The sequence below is a fragment of the Protomyctophum parallelum genome, assembly GCF_964188405.1.
Source record: "Protomyctophum parallelum genome assembly, chromosome: 16".
In the NCBI taxonomy this organism is placed as follows: domain Eukaryota; kingdom Metazoa; phylum Chordata; class Actinopteri; order Myctophiformes; family Myctophidae; genus Protomyctophum; species Protomyctophum parallelum.
The window spans coordinates 17901470-17924877 of NC_139711.1; the positions used below are offsets into that span (position 1 = coordinate 17901470).

A 23408-nucleotide genomic window follows, 5' to 3' on the forward strand; every position below is an offset into this window, starting at 1 on the left:
GTCTTGACCAGAACCAATTCCTGTACGTCCTACACGCTGGCTTTTGAGTTGTGATGCGTGTCAGTATGTGCTGTGTAAACAATGTAAGCTGTCAATGTGTCTCTGCACCTCTGACACCAAGGGAAATTTGGCATCATGTTTTGCACTTGAAGTTAAAGAGCTTTTGTTTTAGAAAGATATTGTTCCAGTCACTGTACCATTTAATTGCTTTTAAGTCTTGGTGCTTGTTGTGATGTCAGACAATATAGTGTCAGCTGTTACTAGCTACAGAACCATGCTTTAGAATGATGCATGCAAATTGTCTCAAAACCTTTGGTATATGCATATACCAAAGGTTTTGAGACAATTATTTAAAGGATAGCAAGCCACTCTCTCTCTAGGTCATCCTCAGACTGGCTTGCTCATATATTGTAATTTTTAAACTGTTGTATTTAGTGCATATCTCTTTACTAAACACATTAAACACAGGGTATACACTGAGGGAGAATTGTGCTCAAGTGCAAAATGTTATCAATAGTCAGATGGGGTGGTGAAATTAAAAAATTAGCCTGGGCCATGGCTCAATGGTCCAGGCACCTTGGCTGGTAACCCAGTCTGGCAGGTTCGACTCCCGATCCTGACGGCCTTTACTGCATGTCACTCCCCCATCTCTCTCCCCATTTCCTGTCAGCCTACTGTCTGTCCAATGTCCCTCCATAAAAAAATATAAACCCTGCCCACACTAACATCCTAACCATAACCCTAGGGTAGTCAGATTCCCTGAGACATTCAGTGTAATGAGTATTGAGTACTTGCCAATACTTTTGTACTTTTACTCAGGTAGGCCTACATTTTGAATACCAGACTTTTACTTGTAACAGACTTTTCCTACATTGTAGAACATCTCAGTACTTCTTCCTATTTCTAGGATATATTTCTAGGTTATATGCTTACTTGACTTCGTGTTTGATCCATAGCCATCCATAGCCACTATATTGAGTCTGGTTGTTTATTTCAGCGGCCAGTTTATAGCTTAGTTCAGTGCACACTTCTTCTTTTTTTGTAACAAACTTACAATACACATAACACCACAGACGTACAAAAAATAAAAAACAGAAAATAAAAAATAAAAAAGGCATCGACATTGCGTTTCAAAATTGTTACATAAATTTTTCTAGGTATTTACTATTGTCTCTCATTCCCCCATACCCTTAAATATTGTCCCAGTGCACACTTCTTTGAAAGACATCCGGTCCCTACTGTAGTGTGAGTCCAGCTGCTTGAAAGCTCTTCCAAACTGTAAAACTAGGTCATTCTCTTTCCCATCTGCCATTGCTGGGCTCATCTCACCCACTATATTCTGTTGGTTATTTTTTCACATAAACAAGTTGATTAATTTAACTACTACGTCACTGCAGCTGCTGTAATAAGGTAAACAAAACAATATTAGTGTGGAAATGGGTTGATGGAAGAGAGGCTTTGGTGTGAAATACGTGGTAACATACTTGTAAAGAATGCGATGATAAAATGTGATGATGACAGCACAAAGAGATAGGACAGTCCACAATGGACATCTTTTGTTACATATTGCTCTGCCATAAATCCAGTCTACAGACATTGGGATAGCTGTTACTTTGATATTGCTTTCTTCTCTTCATCTTGGCAGCTATTGGGACCAACATCCACTTGCCAGGTCTATAATTAAATAAATTCGGCTTTGGATGTGAGACATAATTTCCCCATGAGTCACTCTGTCTCCTTGAAATGAATGACCAAAGCCCTGAAATATATAGTTCCTCCCTGATAAAGATAAGTGCCTAATGACTATCCCATTCACAGTAGCTGGATATGTTGGATGTGATTCTATGGCATCAGCAGAAAGGCTTGGTCTGCCTTGTTACAAGTATTATGCTGAACTGGTAGGACTTTGCTGGAACATTGCAAATAAAAGCATCATCACAATTATCTAAAAGCTGATGGCTGTACCGGTTGTGGAGCCTGGCATTGTGTTATGTATACGCAATCGCTCTGGCACACACAGAGAACAGCTTTCTCTATAGGGGTAACTGGGGATGGTAAAACATAGTAATTGCAGTTAATTCCTCTCAAGCCCTGCATCTTTGCAAACACCATTCTGGTATTCTATAATTCTCTTTCATTGCATATTTCTGTACTTTAGCCAAGGAGCCTCTACTGAACCTCCCGGCATGCCTTTCACTGAACGAGAAAAACTGTGTGTGTGTGTGTGTGTGTGTGTGTGTGTGTGTGTGTGCGTGTGCGTGTGCGTGTGCGTGTGCGTGTGCGTGTGCGTGTGTGTGTGTGTGTGTGAGAGAGAGTGTGCGTGCGTGCGTGCGTGCGTGCGTGCGTGCGTGCGTGCGTGCGTGCAGACTAGAGTAGCCAATTATCCCCCCCTCCCTTTTCTTCCAATTTTTTTGTCGTTACGCCAATTAACCCGCCCCACACATTTGCACTTGTTATGTGGAGCCATTCCCGTCACATTAGAGCCTCTCAGGGCTCATACTGATAAAGAATGAAGAGATATAAAGCCAGATTTATACGTCAGGTGCGACACCGGCGCACAACAAATTATAAATCACAAGCACGAGCCTGCAGCAGGCATCAACTGTAGTAAGCTCTGTATTTAGACCTACAGTAAGAGATGAAAGGGAAATTACTCGTAAATTATTCATAGCCCACCCACTGTACTGCAAGGCAGGCACCGGTCTCATCTCTAGTCTGGCAGAGCTCATCCACCACGGCAGGAGGGCAACTCAGGGCAAACTTTCAGCCGTCTCCCTGCCACGGCCCACGACCGAACTCGAGTCAATCGCATGCACACATCACATCCATTTTTTTTTTGGATATCCTTTGAAGAAAGTGTGCCCCATCATCCCCCATGTAAATAATCACCACCGCCACACTGTTATTTGGTCTAGTTCTGCAGTGCATTCTCTGAGAAAGCAGATGCATCTTTATCCATCTGCTTTACCAATGTAATGTTTGTTAGTATAATACAAAGTTCCTATGCAGAGGTTTAATGCATATAGAGTGAATGGATATTGTGGTGCAATTGAAATACTTTATATAAACATGATCAACAGATGTACCTGCTGAATGAATCTGATAAGGCGGATTTTAACAGTTACAGATAGTATGTGGTCTCTGTGAACCTTGCTCTAAACAAAGCCTGCATCACTTCTGTCATAGACATAATAATACAATTCAATTCAAATAATACAGCAAAAAGAACTGCAAGGAAGGTCACGTGCCTCAGTGCCTTTACTTGTGTGTTGTCTTTCTTCTGCAGATGAGCCACCACCTGCTCTGCAGACACACCTGCATGTGTGCAGTAGCCAGTGCTTCTCAACCATTACCCCTCAAAATAATCATCTGAACTGGGGACCCGGAAACAGGGGTTATTTTTTAGAATCGGCCTTAGGCTGTGTTAATATGTCCGTACATGGACAAATGTGTCCTTGGCAAGACTTGGCCTTGTCCGTATCAAAGTTTAATTGAATTTCACACCATTATTCTTATTTGGCACATTAGTCCAATAATTAACCGCCATAACTGAAGAGTTCCAGACATTAGACCTGTCATTTAGGGCTAGCTATTGTTTGTCTACTCATTGTATATGTCCATGGTAAAAATATAATTTTGATAAAAATGTCCTTCATAGGCCAGATGACCCCCGCCCCCAAATAATTTGAACTGGGGAGTTCCCAGATAATTTTGTGACATTTGAACTGGGGATGCCCTGGAGTTGAGGCATTACATTTAGTATTGGTCTTTTTCATTTAATTTCATTCTTACTTACTTACGCCGACTGCCCCTTCTGGGGCATAGGCCACCAACAAGCGATCTCCAGGCATCTCTGTCTTGAGCTGTTCTCTCCAGCTGGTTCCAGGTCGTCTTCATGGTCTTGATCTGTCTGCCTCCAGGTCTCTGCGCCAGGTGTTTCTAGGGCGACCCCTTTTCTGCTTGCCCTGTGGGTTCCATGTTAGAGCTTGTCTTATGATGGTACTTGCAGGCTTTCGTAGGGTGTGGCCTATCCATCGCCATCTGCGTTTCCTTATGTCTTAATTAACTGAAATGTCTTAAAAGTCATTAAATTGTCACTTTACTGTCAAATCCGACCCACATGTTGAGAACCACTGCACTAACCTCATGGAGACCCTGGTTTACAGTTTGTACTTGAGCAAACCTGCAGATTCGTAATGGATGCTGATTGCCAACCAGTATTAGGAAAATAGAAGATCCATAAGTGCTTTAAAGGTACAGGGCTAAAGCACACAGCAGGATAGACTGGCACCAGATAATTGTGACCAAAGGTCACAGTTAACTATGGATTTGTGCATTTCCCGTCAGTGTGTGTGTTGGTTGGTCGGGGTGAGAGAGCATGTGACATCACGTGACATAGGGATGGGGCACGTGTCATCACGTGACATCATCAGGGATGGAGATCCCTGTTGTCATCAATATTAAGCCCATATATGGAGATCCCTGATGTCATCAATATTGGCCAGCAACTCTACATCTGACCTCAAACCCTTAGATCTCATATGGAGCTGACATCCATATGTTGATCCTCCCCACCCATCCTTAATCTTCGATGTCTCCCTTTTGACTGATACCTGTCCATTTAAACTCTAGATGGGCCTGCCCCAAAGTTATTAGTGCAGCCGCGCCCGACAGCTGGCGAAAACTAGAGTTCTTAAAATTAAGATCTTACCATGCCGGCGCTCGCCCAGCAGTCTGCTGTCACCCAGGCAGATATGTTGATCTGACCCCCCCATTCTAAAGCGCCAGCGCTCGCCCAGCAGTCTGCTGTCACCCAGGCGGATGTGTGCACGCGACCTTGAGGTCGCTTCTCGCCCTCAGGCATCTTACTGGTTACTAATCAGACAACAATCTGTTGTAACAGTTTTAAGGGCAGGCCACCAATGCAACTCCATGCAACTGCCATTGGAGATAATGGTTGTACATATATGCAAGAAGTTGCATGTTGCAGTGAATTGCATTGGTATGGACTTGCCTTTAGACACATTGCCTGGGTATGCTGGGTATGCCATTTTAATCACTACATTACATTCATCCTAGAGAGTGCTGCGGGCAAGCTCAAATCATAGGCGGATCTAGAAATGATGGGCCCCTGGGCCACCGTCATGCAAAAGGGGGGAGCTCACAATTTGTCAAGTTGCAAATTGCAATGCATTGTGAGCTTGTAAATCTGCTATTTTCGCAGAATCTTCCCCCCTCCATACAGGGACGCTAGCGTTCATGTAGTTAACAGGAACACCGCCCTGATGGTGCTGTGTTTTCCTATTTAAGTATAAGTGGACTGCAATTGGGACGCACAATTCAAGTTGTAAACAGCTTGGCTACACTGTAGTCAGCCTTACCATAAGACAAGCCCATTGTTCAGCCAGAGAGAGAGAATGAGCACAGGACACACTCCCTTTCCTTTCAATGAGACAAGCATTATACTAGAATTACTTAGAACACAACATTATTCCAGAATACTGTATTTGCCAAGTAATTATTTTTAAATAGACAAAACTATTGTACAACTTCCTGGAAGACATTTGGAAAAAAAATCACCTTCACTCAAATTTCACTCAAGTCAGACTTGTGCTGGAGACAAATGCTCCACAAAGCAGCATTAATTAAAAATCGCTCAGTGCTTGACTCTTGACATGAACAATTTGTAATTAAAATGCTAATTTGTTGAGGATGCACTAGAAAGAAAGCCTGAATGTACATTCTGCCCAGCCAACACATATTTTCAATTTGGCAATCCAGAAGGCCGTGGAAATGTAATTAGTTCCAAAATATACTTTTGCGACATGTTTTGTTCATAGGCACACATTATTCCACTGATGCTACTGTAAAGTTTCCCTTACACTCCACCATCACCTATTCTACAGTAACAGTGTACACATTAAGGCATGCTGAAATCACATTACTGTACATACATTAGGCTATAGACCAAAACCTGTTTCATGATTCACAACAACATAATGTACGCGGTATATGCATTGCAGTTTCATTGGAGTAGCCTGGCTGTACCTACAGTGTGTGTGTGTGTGTGTGTGTGTGTGTGTGTGTGTGTGTGTGTGTGTGTGTGTGTGTGTGTGTGTGTGTGTGTGTGTGTGTGTGTGTGTGTGTGTGTGTGTGTGTGTGTGTGTTAAGTTTTACAAGCAACCGTTCCTCAGAACACCTGTCAATCGTGACTCCCCTCCCTGAACATAGAAACATTTACAGCAACATGACAGAGTTGCGGCTTTGGCGAGCGGCAGGTCACAACTGTTGCGCATCTACATACTGTAGACAGGCAATTTGGATTGGAATAGACTTGAAACACAGATGTAAAATGTCACCCTGAGCAGTCATTCCCATTTTGAGGCATGAGGAACAATTTTCAGATGACGGAAGATATAGGCCTATTCCTCTTTCCTTTGGTCTCGGTGTGCATTTTGGAGTGCTGCAGCAGCAATGTCAAGACGCCTGGAAAAGATCATAGATAAAGATCCACAAGGATGCAACAGAGACATGAGAAGAATAATAAAGTTATGCATTTAATCTAAAAGTGGAAGCAGTAGAGAATATCCTGCAGAAGCACTGGGAGCACTATAGAAGCTCTGCGAGGAATCGCATTAGATGACCGACAACAGCAGCAGACAAGGGATGTAGGCATGCAGCACGATTGCACCTGGGCCCATAACGCTACAGCAAACAGTGACTCCCCTTAAGGGAGATGGGATCAGTTAAATGAGAGAAGCGGAGGCTTAATCCATGTATACAGAGCCGCCAGGATCCAACTCACTCCACCAGTGATTGATAATAAACATATTTTCCTTCCTCTCATAAATAAAACACATCCGTCCCAGACTCCCAGAAGGAGTTTAATTTCTTGGAAAGACTTATTTTTTTTTGGAATGCACTGTCCGCCACCGTTGCCAAAGCTTACTCGGTTCCATCGTTGCTATTACTGCAAGTCTCTATGTCACTTTGGATGCTGTAGCTGAGTGAAAGTGTGTTGGAGAAGCTTAATATGGCGATATGGAGAGAAAAAGCAAACAAGATGCATGCTCGGCCAGATGGCAGGGAGGTGGATATAAGCTACTTAATCATAGCATCCCAGTTAATTATCTTCAGTGACAACAGTCTTCTGTATATTCATTCTTGCATTACGGCTGGTTGTGTAAACAAAAACAAAGAGGTTTGTTTCAAATATTTTTGTTTCTGTTTTGGCTTTGATATTTCCTCCTTAGGCCTATCACTGCCTCCTCTGATTTATTGTTATTCAAAGCAACGCATCCATGCGGACTGATGAGGAAAATAGCCAATTGATATTTCGAATTATTTAAAAATTCTACTAAAAGACATGATGTGCAATCTAACAGAAGACCAGACAAATGAACCCCCCGGGGAAAAAACTAAACAAAACTAGTACTCCCCATCTGTGAGAAACTATATCCTTTATCCCCCATAATATGTGCTTCTTCTGGACTGGAGAATGATTCCCACCTCTTTCTGCATTCCGATAAGGTATCTGCAGGATATTTTTAGACTTTGAAAATGGGGTTGCAGTGAACTCTACCTCCGGAGAGGTGTGAAGCAGCAGCAGGTTTTCACAGAGACAGGAAGAGGGCAGCTCTGGGACAGGAAACGAGCAGGCCTGGTGGGACTCAGAGTGAACTGTAGTCTAGTACAGTTGTTCTCAAAATGTGGGTCGGAACCTTCAAATAATTATTGCTGGGTCCCCAGACAGTAAAGTGACAATTTAAGAACTTTTAAAACCCAATGCCAAAAATTGATCATTATTGCATATCCTAATAAAAGACTTCCGGTATCAGCCTGGGCACACTGTCGCGCGCAGACGCGTCCTGAAGCCCTTCTTCTTCGCACAGTTTTTAGACAGCTGGTGGATGGAAAAGAAGCTCCACCTCCGCGGTTGACTGACGCGACGGACAGCTTCCTGGACACGCTCTCCTCTGCGTCAGTCGGGCGCGGAGGTGGAGCTTCTTTTCCATCCACCAGCTGTCTAAAAACTGTGCGCAGCTGCTGTGCGCAGCCGAAAACGTGCGCGACAGTCTGCCTAGACCCTATGCTAGAAAATGTTATGTTATATTATCCATCTATAAATGCACCAAGTCTCTGTACGTGTGTGTGTATGTACGTCTGTAATCCACGTAACTCGAAAACTGTTCGCCCCACGACTTCAAATTTGACACACGCGTTCCACACCATCAGAGGGTGCATTGCCCGGTGTCTAGTCCGTCGGATAGCCTGTTGTCCAGAACCAGCACAAAAGCCTCTGCCCAGGCTCTGGACAGGGCCAAAATTAACCAATTGATCACACCAACACCTGATCACCCCTAGATCTCCATATATGGAGCTGGCCTGTTCTGACATCACAATCATGTTCTGACATCACAATGTTGCGCGACCTCGCCCTTCATGTCAGAAACACATACAATTCTGCAATAGATCATTGCATAACTGGGTGTGCCATGCATTTCCAATCATTCACGAGTAGGCTGGTGCCCAACGGGCACTGATTCTAGTAAATAAAATCACTAGTGTAGTGAAACTAACTGTTAGTCACTCATGGAGTGAACTAGTGCCTTGTGGGACTAAAGTGGTTTTGGTGGTTTGGTAGACAGGGACCTTAATCACTCTTACAGTGTACTGTAGTCTAGCCAGTCTGTTCAATTCAATTCAATCAGCCTTTATTGTCTCAGAGGAGATTTTGTCTTGGGCACCATGAAGAGACAGCGTTATACATGTTGAATAGGATATTCTGGGGTGAACGTTCACTGAACATGGCCAATCTACAGGCTCACAACGACTCGCAAAGCGTTGTGCGCTCTAATAGACCAGCTATTTTTTGTGTCGAGATTTGGCATAGAGGGGGGAAAACAATAAAGTGGCTTAGCATATAGACGCCTGGGGAGCTCTGGTCAACAAATTATAATATAATAGTGTTTAAGTGGATGAGTCACTCACAAAGTGAAGAAAACCACAGTGATCTCTCAAGTTGCTGACCCCACCCTTGGAGAACCCCATTTCCCATGCTGAAGAAAAGTGGATATAATTTATTCCCTGTGCCCGTTCTACATTCATTGTGCTTCCTGGACATATCTCTCCTGTAGGTATATGCACACGTGCGTATAGGATTTAAGTAGTTAAACACACACACACACAGTTTGTCGCGCGCACACACGCACACGCATGCACGCACGCACGCGCACACGCACACGCACACGCACACCACACACACACACACACACACACACACACACACACACACACACACACACACACACACACACACCAAGGTGACTGCAATGGCATAGCAATAGCAGCAGCACAGTTCCTGTAGGACAGGTGTTTTAGCAGAACTTGCTGCCCTGCCTGGCTATCTGATAACCATGGGAGAGGAGCTCAGCTCATATCAGCAGTCATTTACCGCGGCTCCATTTCAATTACACACTGCTGATTGGCTCTGCTGGCATGCAGAGGCCCCAGAGGTCATAGAACGGAACTGAGCTCCCGTTTTTATATTTATATATATATATATATATTGTGTATGTGCAGTGTTAAGCCATGGGATGATCGCACAACGAACAATCAGGCTAGTCAGTGGAGGAAGACTCTATGAAGTCTGAAGTATTCAAAATGTTACTCGAATGAAAGTACAAAAGAATTGACATAAAAATATAGGCCTACTTAAAGTAGTCTACCAAAGTAAAAGTACAAATTGTTCTCAAAATTTGTCAAACGTATTGAACAAATAGCCCATCTACTACTTAAACGGCAATAAAACTATAGCTGTTCACTCCACGAGCTATTTCAGAGAAGGAACTCCCATCGAGTGGGTGGAGCGCTACAAATACCTTGGTTTTTGGTTGGATAAACACCTACATTTCAAATTTCATATTGACTCCTTGTGCAAAAAGCTTAAATTCACTTTGGGCTTTCTTCTACAGATTGAAGGGTTGTGGTGCATGTTCAGCTCGCAAAAACGGGTCACTGGTCTCTTTCTGTCCCAATTGGATTATGGTGATACGATTTATATGTTTGCTTGCTCCTCCATCTTGGCCAAATTGGATCACCTGTACCATGCTGCACTGAGATTCAACTAACTCACCTTACAGAACACATCACTGCACGTTGTATGCTGCAGTCGGTTGGTTCTCATTAACATCTCGCAGGAACATTGGTATATTTTCATTTATAAAGCCATTCTTGGTGATCTGCCGTCTTACATTTCCTCCAAATTCGATTTGGTCAAAAATAGTCTAAACCTCAGATCAAATGTTTGGCTACGGTGTATAGTATGCTACCAGCATTCAAATCCGACGGGGTAAAAAATGTCTGGCCTTCTTTGGCCCCTGGTCGTGGAACGACCTACAGTCCAGACTGGCTTTGGAAGTTCCTTTGAGAAGTTTCAAAAGGATCATCTTAGATGTACTAGCCATTGTTCATGCCTATATTATTTTAGTTTTTTGTACATTGTGTATTTGCCCTGCCACTAAAAGATGAGGACTTTGGTGATTTGTTGTATTTATTTCATAGGTACTTTGAGGTGTATCATGGATGTTTTATTTTCTGTTCTATAATGTGACATATATAGGCCTAGTATTGAAGTGTATTTTTATTTCTGCCTCTTGGCCAGTTCCCACTTGTAAAAGAGACGCATTCTCAATGTGTTTTTACTGGTTAAATATAGGTTAAATAAAATAAAAATAAAAACTCAAAATGTGTCGCGGCGTGATGTGAGCTTGTAGATTTTGTATTTTTGAAATGCCAAAGTACATAATAGGGCTTAAGAGGTGTCTTGTAATAATAACAAAAATCTGCAAAGTAACTTAAATAATAATTGTGGAGTATTTGCCTCTGGGATATAGTTAAGTAGAAGTATCAAATGTAAAGTAAAAGTACCTCAACATTATACCTAATTACAGCACCATGCTTGGGATGCTAGCTTGAATGCTTGAATATTCTCCACCACTAGCTACAGTGCATTTTTGTTTCTGTTGATGTTTCTTTTATCTCCCTATTTTGTGTAATCTAATGGCCTACTTGATCAAGTAGGCCATTAGATTACACAAAATACTGTAGAGTTTTTTTATTTAAATCCTGAAAAGTAACAGTTTTGGACACAATGAGGTTTCCATTGTAGAATATGTCACCAGAAACATCATGGCACCCAGCAGCAGCTGGTCATTATTGAACGACCTGTATGCCTGTACTGTATGCATGAATGTATGCCTGTGAGTGTGTGTGTGTGTGTGTGTGTGTGTGTGTGTGTGTGTGTGTGTGTGTGTGTGTGTGTGTGTGTGTGTGTGTGTGTGTGTGTGTGTGTGTGTGTGTGTGTGTGTGTGTGTGTGTGTGTGTGTGTGTGTGTGTGTGTGTGTGTACACTATACACTGTGTAATTATCATTGATCAACCCTGTCTCATTGGCAAGACCCTTGAAACAAGCAGTGGGACGTATAGTCTGTATGCAGGGGTGAAGCTATAACTTGTATGATGAACACTGCTCTGCTGAATGCCATAGCATAGGATATCACATTAACACTAAGTGTTTCTCTGAGGCAAATCATTGAGGCATAAACATAGTCTGTGTTGCTGCATGTGTACATACATGCTGCTGTATGACGGTGGAAAGGCAGCAGATGTAGATATTGTCGCTTCATTTACATTTCCCACATGGGCAAGGTGTATACACACACCTTAATTGTTTCATCTTGATTGCAATTGCAACCTGTCACCCCCAACATTTATATATTTTCTCTTCCTTTTTTCCACAGCTTTTGTTCAATTAAACGTAATTGCGTTGAGCCAACACGTAGCGTCAATTGTGTTGTTTAATCATCTGGAGGGAGATATTTTACAAGGAGCAACAAAAGAAGATGAATGTGATGATGCAAGGAACAATCAGCACCATCTGTTGTTGCAGAGGTTCTGTCTGTATTCATACAAAAGCTCACCTGATATGATGATGACGGTACCATCAAGTCCACAGCCAGTTGGTTAACCTGCACTGACACCTAGAGGCGAGACAAGAAACTACTACAACATATTCTCAAAATCACTTTGTCTCATTTTGAGTCAGACAGAATTCACTAGTTCAGTGTTTGGCCCCAAAGATCAGTGAAAATGGCAATTCTACAAGCTCCTTACCAGTCACTAAAAAAAAAGTATTCTTTGCTGGAGTGACTGCTGCAAAAAGTCTCGTTGTGTCTAGATGGAAACGTCCTCACATTCTTTCTGTAAAAAAAAGGAAAATATTATTTCTGGGCTGGATGTATGTATGTATATACATATATATTTCTACTTTCAATCTTATTGTTGAGTCTACCAGCCAAGCTGCCTATATATTGTAAGATGTCGAACTAACTTGTTGCAACGATAATTGGAACCTTGGGGAGGGTGGGGCGATGGGGGATTTGTAATGAAAATGAAAAATGTTTAATAAAAACTTGGTCACAAAAAAACGCAACATGTGACGTCACGTGTTTTGAGCTTGTAGATCTGCTATATTCTCTTTTCTGCACCACTGCACTAGTAAACCCTCATTTGTTTGGCAAATGTTACCCCAAAATATCGATGCTAGCGTTGTTAATAATAGGAGTCTATTGAAAAGACAAGATAAGATGATATCTCATCTTGTAAAAGAAGATAAACAAGACCTGTATTGATCCCGCTGTGGAAATGCAGGTGCCGATGGCAGTACACCAGTTAAAAACACATGGCAAGGAAAAAAGTACAGTAGATACAGCATAATGAGTATGTCTGACAAATGTCAGAGTGTATGGCACAGGAGAAGCAATGTGCCACTTGCTGTGCTGTGGACAAGAAGTGTGTAAATCTCCCAGACAATTTATTGTTCCATTCTCATTTCTCCCCCCCCCCCCCCCCCCCCCCCCCCCCCCTCCGTGGCCCCCACTTTGAGAACCCTGGCCTAGACTAGACAGTCCTGTGGGGAGACTTCATCATCAGTGGAACATGGACAATGCAGTCATTGCAGTGGCAGGCAGAGCCCATCCACTTAGTCATGCACTGCTGTAATGTGGTGATCAGTGTTGCCTCTAAGGCGACGAATAACCATCCAGACGGTGTTATGAGGCATGACAGGCCAAATGACAACAATTTACCATCTAAATGCATTGCTTAACCCTCAGCAAGGTCAACAGGTTCTCATTGGAGGCTTTGGAAAGGGAAACTTTCAAAGCACTACAACAAAAGTGGAGTACACAAAAATGAACTGCAACTCCAACATGATGGATGTAATAGAGTCAAATTATATTATCATTCTCTCAATCAGAAACGGCTTCAAATGACTGGAAATATCTGCCAACTTTGTAAGCTTGCACCCAAGACACCTTTACACTGTGAAGTGCACATCCCCTGTTTGTAGGGCTGGGCAATATATCAATATTGTATTGATATCGTGACTAGAGGGATTTTGGATATAGTAATATCACGCTACGGCATACAGTACATGTTGTCTTTTCCTGGTTTTCATCACTTAAGCACTCAATATTGAGGTATTTGGTAAGCACTTTCTATATAATCTCTGAGGTAAATTGCAGTCCTGATAGTCAGCACTTTCTATATAATCTCTGAGGTAAATCGCAGTCCTGATAGTCAGCACTTTCTATATAATCTCTGAGGTAAATTGCAGTCCTGATAGTCAGCACTTTCTATATAATCTCTGAGGTAAATTGCAGTCCTGATAGTCAGCACTTTCTATATAATCTCTGAGGTAAATCGCAGTCCTGATAGTCAGCACTTTCTATATAATCTCTGAGGTAAATTGCAGTCCTGATAGTCAGCACTTTCTATATAATCTCTGAGGTAAATTGCAGTCCTGATAGTCAGCACTTTCTATATAATCTCTGAGGTAAATTGCAGTCCTGATAGTCAGCACTTTCTATATAATCTCTGAGGTAAATTGCAGTCCTGATAGTCAGCACTTTCTATATAATCTCTGAGGTAAATCGCAGTCCTGATAGTCAGCACTTTCTATATAATCTCTGAGGTAAATCGCAGTCCTGATAGTCAGCACATTCTATATAATCTCTGAGGTAAATCGCAGTCCTGAGAAAGCCGACTTGTGGACGAGATGTTCAGAAACACTGGCCTGCTAGTGCAGTGGTTTCCAAATGGTGTGCCAGCGCACACTGGAGACAAGTCACTTAGGATTTTGTGACAACCACACATTCTTATATTTTTGTTTTTGGCTTTTTGCCTTTTATTGATAGTTATTAGTGAAGACAGACAGGACAGTGCAAGACACGCAGCAAAGGTCGTGAATGGGACTCGAACATGCAACGTGCTTTCAGGCCAGAGCCTATATGTGGCATGGTATATTGCAATATACAATTATATAAAAAGTAATGAATTTCTTTTTATCAGTACTCATTTACTAGGCACATTTTGTCCCACTTTCAAGTTTCAACCTGGCATCCCTATATATATTTTTTTTTATCACATCGTTATAGGCTATAGCGGAAGTTTGTACTATTTATGTTATAAATACATGTGTCAGAATACAAGTGTGCCTTACTACTTTGACTTGCCCATTGGTGTGGGGGAAAAAGTTAGAAAACCACTAGCATTCTACTCACAGCCATTCCTGTGACCCGGCTTTCATCTCCCAATCCTGACAAAACAATGTCCATCTCACTACCATTGTCACCTCCGATGCCCTGCAGCATTTCACTGCTCTGGGGAGGTAACTAGAGAGCTGGGGCCCTCTGAGTGAAATGGAAGTGCAATCACAGCCCTTTTCCTTGAAGGTTATTACCCCTCTCTTCGGGTTATTCCTCATGGCCACTGTGATGGCGACAGAGGGAAAATGACATTGTTCAGGTTGTTGGAGTCAGGGCATTATAAAGCCAGGAGCAGAGGGAATAGCTTTGACAATACAGGCTGTCTCCAAATCACCATGCTGAGCCACCAACGTTCCAGAGCAATAAGCAAGTGCTGTGTTTTTCATCACCAGTGTTGCCAGATTCTGCGAGAGAAATAAGTAACCATGGTCTAGAATAAATCATGCCCAAAATAAGCGACAATAATTGCAGGCCACATGAGCACTTTAAACCTATATATATATACTGTATACATTGGTTATTCAAAAATAGCCGATCTACAAGCTCACAAGACATTGCATGTCTTTTTTTGTAGATCTGCTATTTAAAAATAAATCATTAAAGAAAATGTGAAACATTCCAACAACATAAATCTGGTAAAAAAAAACTATTCAGATGAGGGTTAGGGACAAATACATATTAATTTGGGGGTCCATGACATGAAAATATTTGAGAACCACTGGTTAAAATAAGAATTCAATATCTTTGGCCTGGGCCAAAGGCACCTAGGCTGGTAAATGGCAATACAGCCTGACAGCGTGTTGCGGGTTCGAGTCCCGATCCCGACGACCTTTGCGTGTCTTCCTCTGTCATCTCTCTCCCCGATCAATAAAGGCCAACAATATCTTTAAAAAAAATATATATATATATATAAATATATATAATAAATATTTTTGGAAGCAAGCCCAAGCCCAACTCAAATAAGCAACTACCTTTTAGAAATCAGCCCACGAAAACGCTACCAATACCTACTGTAACAATATTTACAATCAACATCAAGAACAAAGTCGCTTATAATAAGCGGAGGTGGCAGCACTGACTGTGTGAGGGGCTGTGTTTTTCATCACAGGTGGGGGGCTCGTTTGGGGAGTGGCGTATACCTTGTCTGGTCCTTTTGTTGAGCATAAGGGGATGTGTGGTGTTGTCAAGGAACTGCTTCACAGCGGCACGCATGGACAGAGCTTTCATTAATAAGGATTAAATTGAGGGAGCTCACCACAGGAGTTAACGCTTTCATATCCTTTTTATTGTTTTGTTTTTAACTTTTTTTCCAGTCTTTATTTTATTTATGTAATGTTTCTTTTGTTCATTGTAAGTACTTGAAAGGCACTTTTATGAATAAAGTTTTACTTAGTTACAGCCCAACGCGTCTGGGGAGCTATTCAGCTGAGGTATACAGTAATGTGCATAAACAAAAAAATGGGGCAATTGAAATCTCATTACACCACCAAAATGTATATACATGCCTGCTAATGGCCACCGCAACCATAGAAAGGCCTAATTTCTTTGTGATGGGGTAGGGGGGGTCTTTAATATCTTTCTTCTATATGGGGCTTACAACCTCTGGTTGAGCAGAATGATTTAATTCAAAGACCTGGCTAATCTCATTTTAACTTTTCACCACCGGGACACTTCATTCTCAACAATTACCCTGCCTTATTCTCCCAGTGATGCAGTTAAATGCGAAAAGCTAGTGCACCAAGGCGGAAAAAGATTGCCTTTGGCCCCTTGCTCTGAGCCGCTCAGTCAATGTTTCAGAACACATTTACATAACGCCCAAACTCCTTTAGGAGCTCTTTATATCACTCATAGGAAGCAAAATATAAATGTGAACATATTCATTATTGTTTCTCCTCAACAGTCCAACATTCATATTATCCACTTAAGCCCTATCACATCACGATGCGATGAGAGCTTGTAGATCTGCTATTTGCACGATAAAAAGGATGTTGCCTATAATGACATGCCCAGGTTGAAAGGGGTTATTGTGATGAATTGTGTGTGATGAATTGTTTTTTATTAGGAGACATTGTATCAGTATAGTATGTAGAGATACACCGATACCATTTTTTCCTTCCCGATATCAATTCCGATACCCATAACTTGCGTATTGGTCGATGCCGAGCACCATTCCGATAACATTGTGTAACTAGAAAAAGTGCCCTTCCGGGCACAGGTCTCCACCAGGTTATCCACAGATCCGTGCAGTTAGAGGTAAAAACACTTTTTGGCCAGTTATAGCGCCACCTTGAGGCTGAGTTGAAATTGTTCATGTGGCATTTCGTCCTCGGCCTAGTGGGAATGTGGGTGCACAATTTCACGGAAATCACGCGATGTGTTCATGATTTGCAGCATTTTGTTTGAAACTGAGCACTCCTGTGAACTTTGGAAGCCAATCTTAACCAATCAGGATGGAGTCTGATAAATCTGAAAGACCCGTTTCGTTGAATGGCTCTAGAGAGACTGTGTACCAATTTGCGTGATGTTTGGACAAAATCTGTAGGTGTACTGTGCAAAAACTTGTTTTGCACAAAGCGGCCTCCTGGTGGCGCTATAACAGGCCGTTCTGGAAAGTTTGGGGCAGAGGTTCATGGTTGGCATCCAGGGAGTGTGTGTGCAAAATATGGCATCGACCGGGTTAACGGTGGCCGAGATTAGCTGTTCACGGACACACGGACGGACGGACGGACGGACGGACACACAAACGGACGGACGGAGTGCAAAACATACTCTCCCCACATGCCTTCGGCCTGGTGGAGACAATTAATACAAAATCTAGGACAGTGGTATGTATCTCAAAGTGGGGTCCAGGGTTACTTGAGGGGGTTCCAAAAACGCACCTGAGTGTGCCATCAGGTGAGGTTTAGCCCCACCCAGAACATTTCCAAAACAGGCCATTTCCGGTTTACGGGGACTATTAAAGTCTAGTTCGGTCATACCACCATCAACATGGGTACCCCTAAGCTAGTAGGGACTCCAGCTTTAATGTGGTTAACATATCAAACATACTGTATAGTGCATCACAGGTTCGACTTCGAATCCTCGACGTGACAAACCTGGCTGTGTGTCACTCCCTGTCTCTCTCTCTCCTCGTTTCCTGTCAGTCTCCAATTACTTATACTTAAGTTAAAATATCTCCAAAAAAGGGAAACGTGTATTTAATTCAGTCTAATCAGAAGCATTGATATGTGAAACATATCCCCCCTGGCCATAAAAAACATTAACCACAGAGGGTATCAAAGGCAGAGGCATAGCCTCCCCTCCCTCACACTTCCCCCCCAGAAAATCCAACCTTGCCTGAAATGACCCACACAACATTGGGTCTGATGAAGCTGCTGGGTAGAAAGCTCAGTGATGATTTTATCCTCTACGTGTAGATTACTCAGAGAATTCTAACGCAACACTGCGAACCCCCCTGCTGTGACACCAAAGCTTAATTCTGTGTTGAATTCTTTGATAACGCGGGACAGGGTTTGGTTTGAGATTATATATATAAATGATTGCCCTAATTTGATTATTTTGACGCCTTGTGAATTTATAATGTAGGCTGGCTCTCAGATCTCAGATCTCAGATCTATGCCCAAGATCTATGCCCAAAATTGGGACACCGAAAGTGTTGTGGTTTTTTTCCCCTTAAACATGATTATCATCAGGTAATATGATAGGAGGAGGATTTTTTCAATGTCTTTTTACAGAAAGTGTTAAAGGAGAATTCCATGCTAGAAGGCTTTCTTACCTTTATTTGTAGGCTATAGTTGTTACGTCCCCACCAAAGAGGTCCAGGTGTTATTTTGTGCACATATTTATTTCCTCAATGAATTGCATTGAATTGAATGGGGCTATGGGGTGTTGTGCTAATTCGCTCAAAAATCATTTTTTTTTCAAATATATCCTCTCTTCATAATGTAAATAGTATCCCAAGCGGCACACTTTACTACTTATTTCGATGCAAATAAGCGAATTAGCACAAAAACCCAACCCCCATTTTAGTGAGTCACTAAAGTGGTGTATTTTGATTGGAAAGTACACCGGAAAAACATATTTGAATATCCATCTATGATAGAAGGATTATGCAACGCAATTCATTGAGGGCTTATGGTAGGGGAAATAGCCAATAATGCGCTTTTGCAAAAAATAATACTTGGAAATCTTTGGTGGGGACGTAACAACTACAAATAAAGGTAAGAAAGCCTTCTAGCATGGAATTCTCCTTTCTGTAAAAAGACAATGAAAAAATCCTATGGTAGAAGGATATTCAAATATGTTTTCTACTGTAGTCTGTAGAAGTAGACGTTCTACCCTACTTGAAAAGGTGCCAAAACAGTATGTCTGTTCCACTTCTCCTATACCAAACCACTCTGTTAGCACACATATCACCATGCACAAACAATACTGCATGCCATAGGAAACCATGATGCATCTTCATGCAACTGTCATATTTACTGTACAAATAGTGCTTTTGTATATGACATATGACATACTGTTATTGCACAACATTTTGCTGCGATGCAAATTACAGCGGAACAGCGCATGTTTGCCAACCTTAATCAGATCGTTGTTTCAAACACGTTTGTACGACGTGCTAAGAGTCCGACAGCCTGGACGAGTGGCCACCTGGACAACTGGCCACCTGGATGAGTGGCCACCTCTACAACTGACCACCTGGACGACTGGGCACCTGGACTATTGGACGACAGGGTACCTGGATTAATGGCCAACTGGACGAGTGGCCAACTGGACCCGACAGCCAATAGTCCGACTACCTGGAGTCTTTGGGGAGGAGGTCGAATGGCACTCGTCGTGTGGCGTTCGTCGTAAGGCGTTCGTCTTACGGTGCGCATGGACGATATCCCCCCGCGGGAACCTGATAAGGAGAGGAGAGAGTTTTGTTTTAATTGTTTGATCCACTTTTGGCGAGGTGGATGTAGTAGCTCCTTTGGGGGGAGCGGGGAGAGGAGCTGCTATGGAGGTGAAGGGGTGGGGGTGGGTTGCGAGAAGCCTGTAGGGAGGCGGCTGGTGTGCGACGCAGCGAGGCGGGCGAAGCATGGAGGATTCTGGGTGGTACTGGGCAGGTATAAATGGGGGCAGGTAGATTGACGTGGAGGGCGGAGAGTGGCATGAAGGGCAGGGCCAATGCGCGTTTCTCCTCCTCCTGAACATCAGTTGTTCCAACTCCATAACAGAGGCGTCAGGTTCCTATAACGGCGGTGGGTGCAGCCCCCCCCCCCCTCCCCCACTCGTTGGCTATAACATCCATGTCCAATTCCTGCACCATGTCGCTGTGACAGTTTATCAGAACAAGGTGATTGAGTCTTGCTTGTCCCATTGTGGATCGCAAATATGTCTTGAGTCTCTTTAGCCCTGAAAAGGACCTTTCTGCTACCTGGCAGCAGAACAAAAGCCACCTTATTAGCATTTGAATGCCCATGGGCGGCGGCCCAACACCTATCTTGCGCCCAAGCGCCCCAACCCCCCGTAAAGCCAAAGGTATGTGACTACGTGCATGACAACATGTCCACTGAGGAAGGGACATTTCAGTCAGGACAGTGGGTGCATATACTGCATATTGATATTGGCGCCACTTATTATTTTGCCCGTGGGTGTTTCTGCGCCTGAGCACCAGCGGAGTTGACGCCGCTGCTCCATAACATTGTACAAGGGCTCCTGTTAGGGTCTTCAAGGTGTTTTTGTTGACTAATGAGGAGATCCTGTATAGGAATCTTGTTATTTGGTTGACTTTTTTTATTACGTTGGTGGCGATTTTATCACTGGAGAGATTTACCTCCAGGATGGAACCTGATGGATGGTAGGTAATTTCATCTTTTCGTGTGATAAGCCATCTGCCTTGCTGAGATTACTATTTTATTCAAAGAGATTGGATTCAGTTTTCCCAGGTGTAAAGATAGTTTGTTACCAGCCAGCCAGGTGCAGATTCTACCGAGTTCAGAGCTGAGGGCCTTTTCAACCTGCAGTTTGTTCCTGTGTGTTGCCGAGTCATCTGCGAACAGGAACAAGTTGCAGTCACAATGATGTCATGTCGTTTACATATAGGAACACGGAACAGTAAAGGCCCCAGTAGCTTCCCTGTGGAATGCCACAGCTCACTGGGAGGGGGGGGCGGGGGAACCATAGAACACTAAACATGGGTGATTTTCACCCCGACGATTATATTTCTGCAATGTTTATAATGTTGCTGATGTCTGAGGTGGGTGGGTCTTTCAGTACCTCCATGATGCTCATCATAGAAGGTAGGTTTGTTATAAAAAAAATTAAAGTCATGACGAAAAATAAATGTAGTGGAGTAAAAGTACAAGAGTTGCCTTTGAAATGTAGTGGAGTAGAAGTAAAAGTATAGAAACATTGGAAATACTCCAGTAAAGTAAAAGGGCTGACGAGCTCCATTATGAACACAACAGAGACATCTAGTCAATAAACACCAAATATGGATATGACTGTCATCGTGACAAGCATCCAGCCAAGCCCTGTATAACGAGTGATTGTTTTTGATACAACATGCAAGCATTATTTGCCAGAATCTTGGCCTTTAACCCCAGATATTATCGTGTCAGAGATATGTCAAGTACTATGGATGACAGTATATGGAACACTATGGGATGTGGTCTGGTCTCTTGCCAGAATAAACCAGTTCCTCTGAAAGGCATTGAGAATGAGATAGAGGTTGAGGTGAGAGACCATGTGGAGACAGTGACCTCCATTCTGCAGTATGAAAACCAGGAGGAGAGCCCCATAGAGGCTCTCTTTGTCTTCCCTCTTCCTGGCGATGCTGCCGAATGTCATTTCAGCGCAAAGATCGGACAGTCGGAGATTGTGGCTGAGGTGAAGGAGAAACAGGAGGCCCATGAGGAGTATGATGATGCTTTGAGCTCAGGCAAGCAGGCCTTCCTATTGGAGGAGAGCAAGCAGAGCCCTGATATATTCTCGATGAGGGTGGGCAGTCTCCCTACAGGGGAGAGCGCCTCCATCAGGCTGACGTACATTACTGAGCTAGCTGTGAAGGCTGATGATGGGCTGAGATTCTGTCTGCCCGCCGTGCTCAACCCCAGCTACCAACCTTATGGCAGTGGGAGTGCTCAGCCTCAGGTGACCTCTGTTCCAGCTTCAATAGTGCCCTACACTCTGTCCTTTTCTGCCCAAGTGATCTCTCCTCGACCCATCTCTAAAGTAGAGTCCAACTGTTCCCTGAACCCTCTGCAGTACCTCAACACAGAGCAGACCCAAGCCACGGTCAGTCTTGGTGATGGGCACAAGTTTGACAGAGATATGGAACTGTTGGTTTATTATAAAGATGCCCACCAGCCCGCTGCTATTGTAGAGGCAGGAAAGGATCCTGCCGAGTCTGGCTCTCTGATGGGCGACCCAGTGATCATGTTGAGCCTGTACCCCAAGTTCCCCACAGCTGTGATGTCATCACTGTCATCATGTGGAGAGTTCCTGTTTTTAGTGGATCGTTCTGGCAGCATGAAATGTACCATGAACAACATGCATGATTGGACAGATCGCATTGGCAGTGCCAGGGACACACTGCTACTGCTACTGAAAAGCTTGCCAATGGGCTGCTACTTCAACATTTTTGGTTTTGGAAGTGAATATGACCATATCTTTCCCGCGAGTGTCGAGTATAGCCAAACCACCATGGATGAAGCTTTGGAGAAAGTCAAGACCATGTCTGCTGATCTGGGCGGGACGGAAATCCTAGAGCCCCTCAAACACATCTACAAGCAGCCCTGCGTTCCCAATCAGCCCAGACAGCTCTTTGTCTTTACTGATGGCGAGGTGTGGAATACCAAGGAAGTGCTAGATCTGGTGAGAAGCAACGCAAGTTCTCACAGGTGCTTTACTTTCGGGATTGGGGAGGGGGTCAGCTCTGCTCTCATCACTGGGATGGCCAAGCAGGGAGGAGGCCACGCCCAGTTCATCACAGGAACAGAGAGGTTGCAACCCAAAGTGATGCAGTCACTTCGCTTTGCCCTGCAGCCGGCTTTGGTGGATATTTCTGTTTCATGGGACCTGCCACAGGGAGTGTCTGTTACACCTCTGTCTCCGCCAATCACAACCCTTTTCCAGGGCCAAAGGTCTCTAATTTATGCCCAGCTCACTGGAGGGAATTCAGGGCCTAGTGAAGGCAGTGTGACAGTGAAGTACAGTCTGTCAGATCAACCTTCTGAGAATAAGCTTGGCTTCAGTCTCAAAGCTAACAAGGACACTGGATTGACAGTCCACAGGTTGGGGGCTCGGACCCTGATTCGCTCACTGGAGTTGGAGCAGAGAGAGGAGCAAGAGCAGCAGGATGAAGCAGTGAAGAAGAAGGTGGTGGAACTCAGCATCCAATCAGGCGTTAGCAGTGCCTTCACTGCCTTCATTGCTGTCAACAAAGGAAGCAGGGAGGCTGTACAAGGACCTCTGTTATGCAGAAATGTTCCAGTATCAATGATGAGTTCCTATTCAACCCAGTCATCAATGATGCAGACTGGATTGACGAAAGGTTACGCTATAATGCAGAATTGTTCCAGAAATGTTCAAGTATCAATGAGTTCCTATTCAACCCAGTCATCAATGATGCAGACTGGATTGACGAAAGGTTACGCTATAATGCAGAATTGTTCCAGAAATGTTCAAGTATCAATGAGTTCCTATTCAACCCAGTCATCAATGATGCAGACTGGATTGACGAAATGTTACGCTATGATGCAGACTGGATTGACGAGAGGTTACGCTAGTTCTCCTGAAGAACTTCAGTCCA

General features: G+C 43.4%; 1 protein-coding gene across 1 annotated transcript in view; it reads left to right on the forward strand.

Moving 5' to 3' along the window:
• Positions 1-21256: 21256 nt before the first annotated feature.
• The window catches only part of LOC310873662 (von Willebrand factor A domain-containing protein 5A-like), a gene marked incomplete at both ends in the record, with an annotated part of 53453 nt that continues 51301 nt past the window's right edge, over positions 21257-23408 (forward strand). Inside the window, one exon of the mRNA XM_083786211.1 lies at positions 21257-23089. Within this exon, the coding sequence (XP_083642337.1) occupies positions 21257-23089 (1833 nt within the window). The remainder of the gene's footprint in view (positions 23090-23408) is intronic.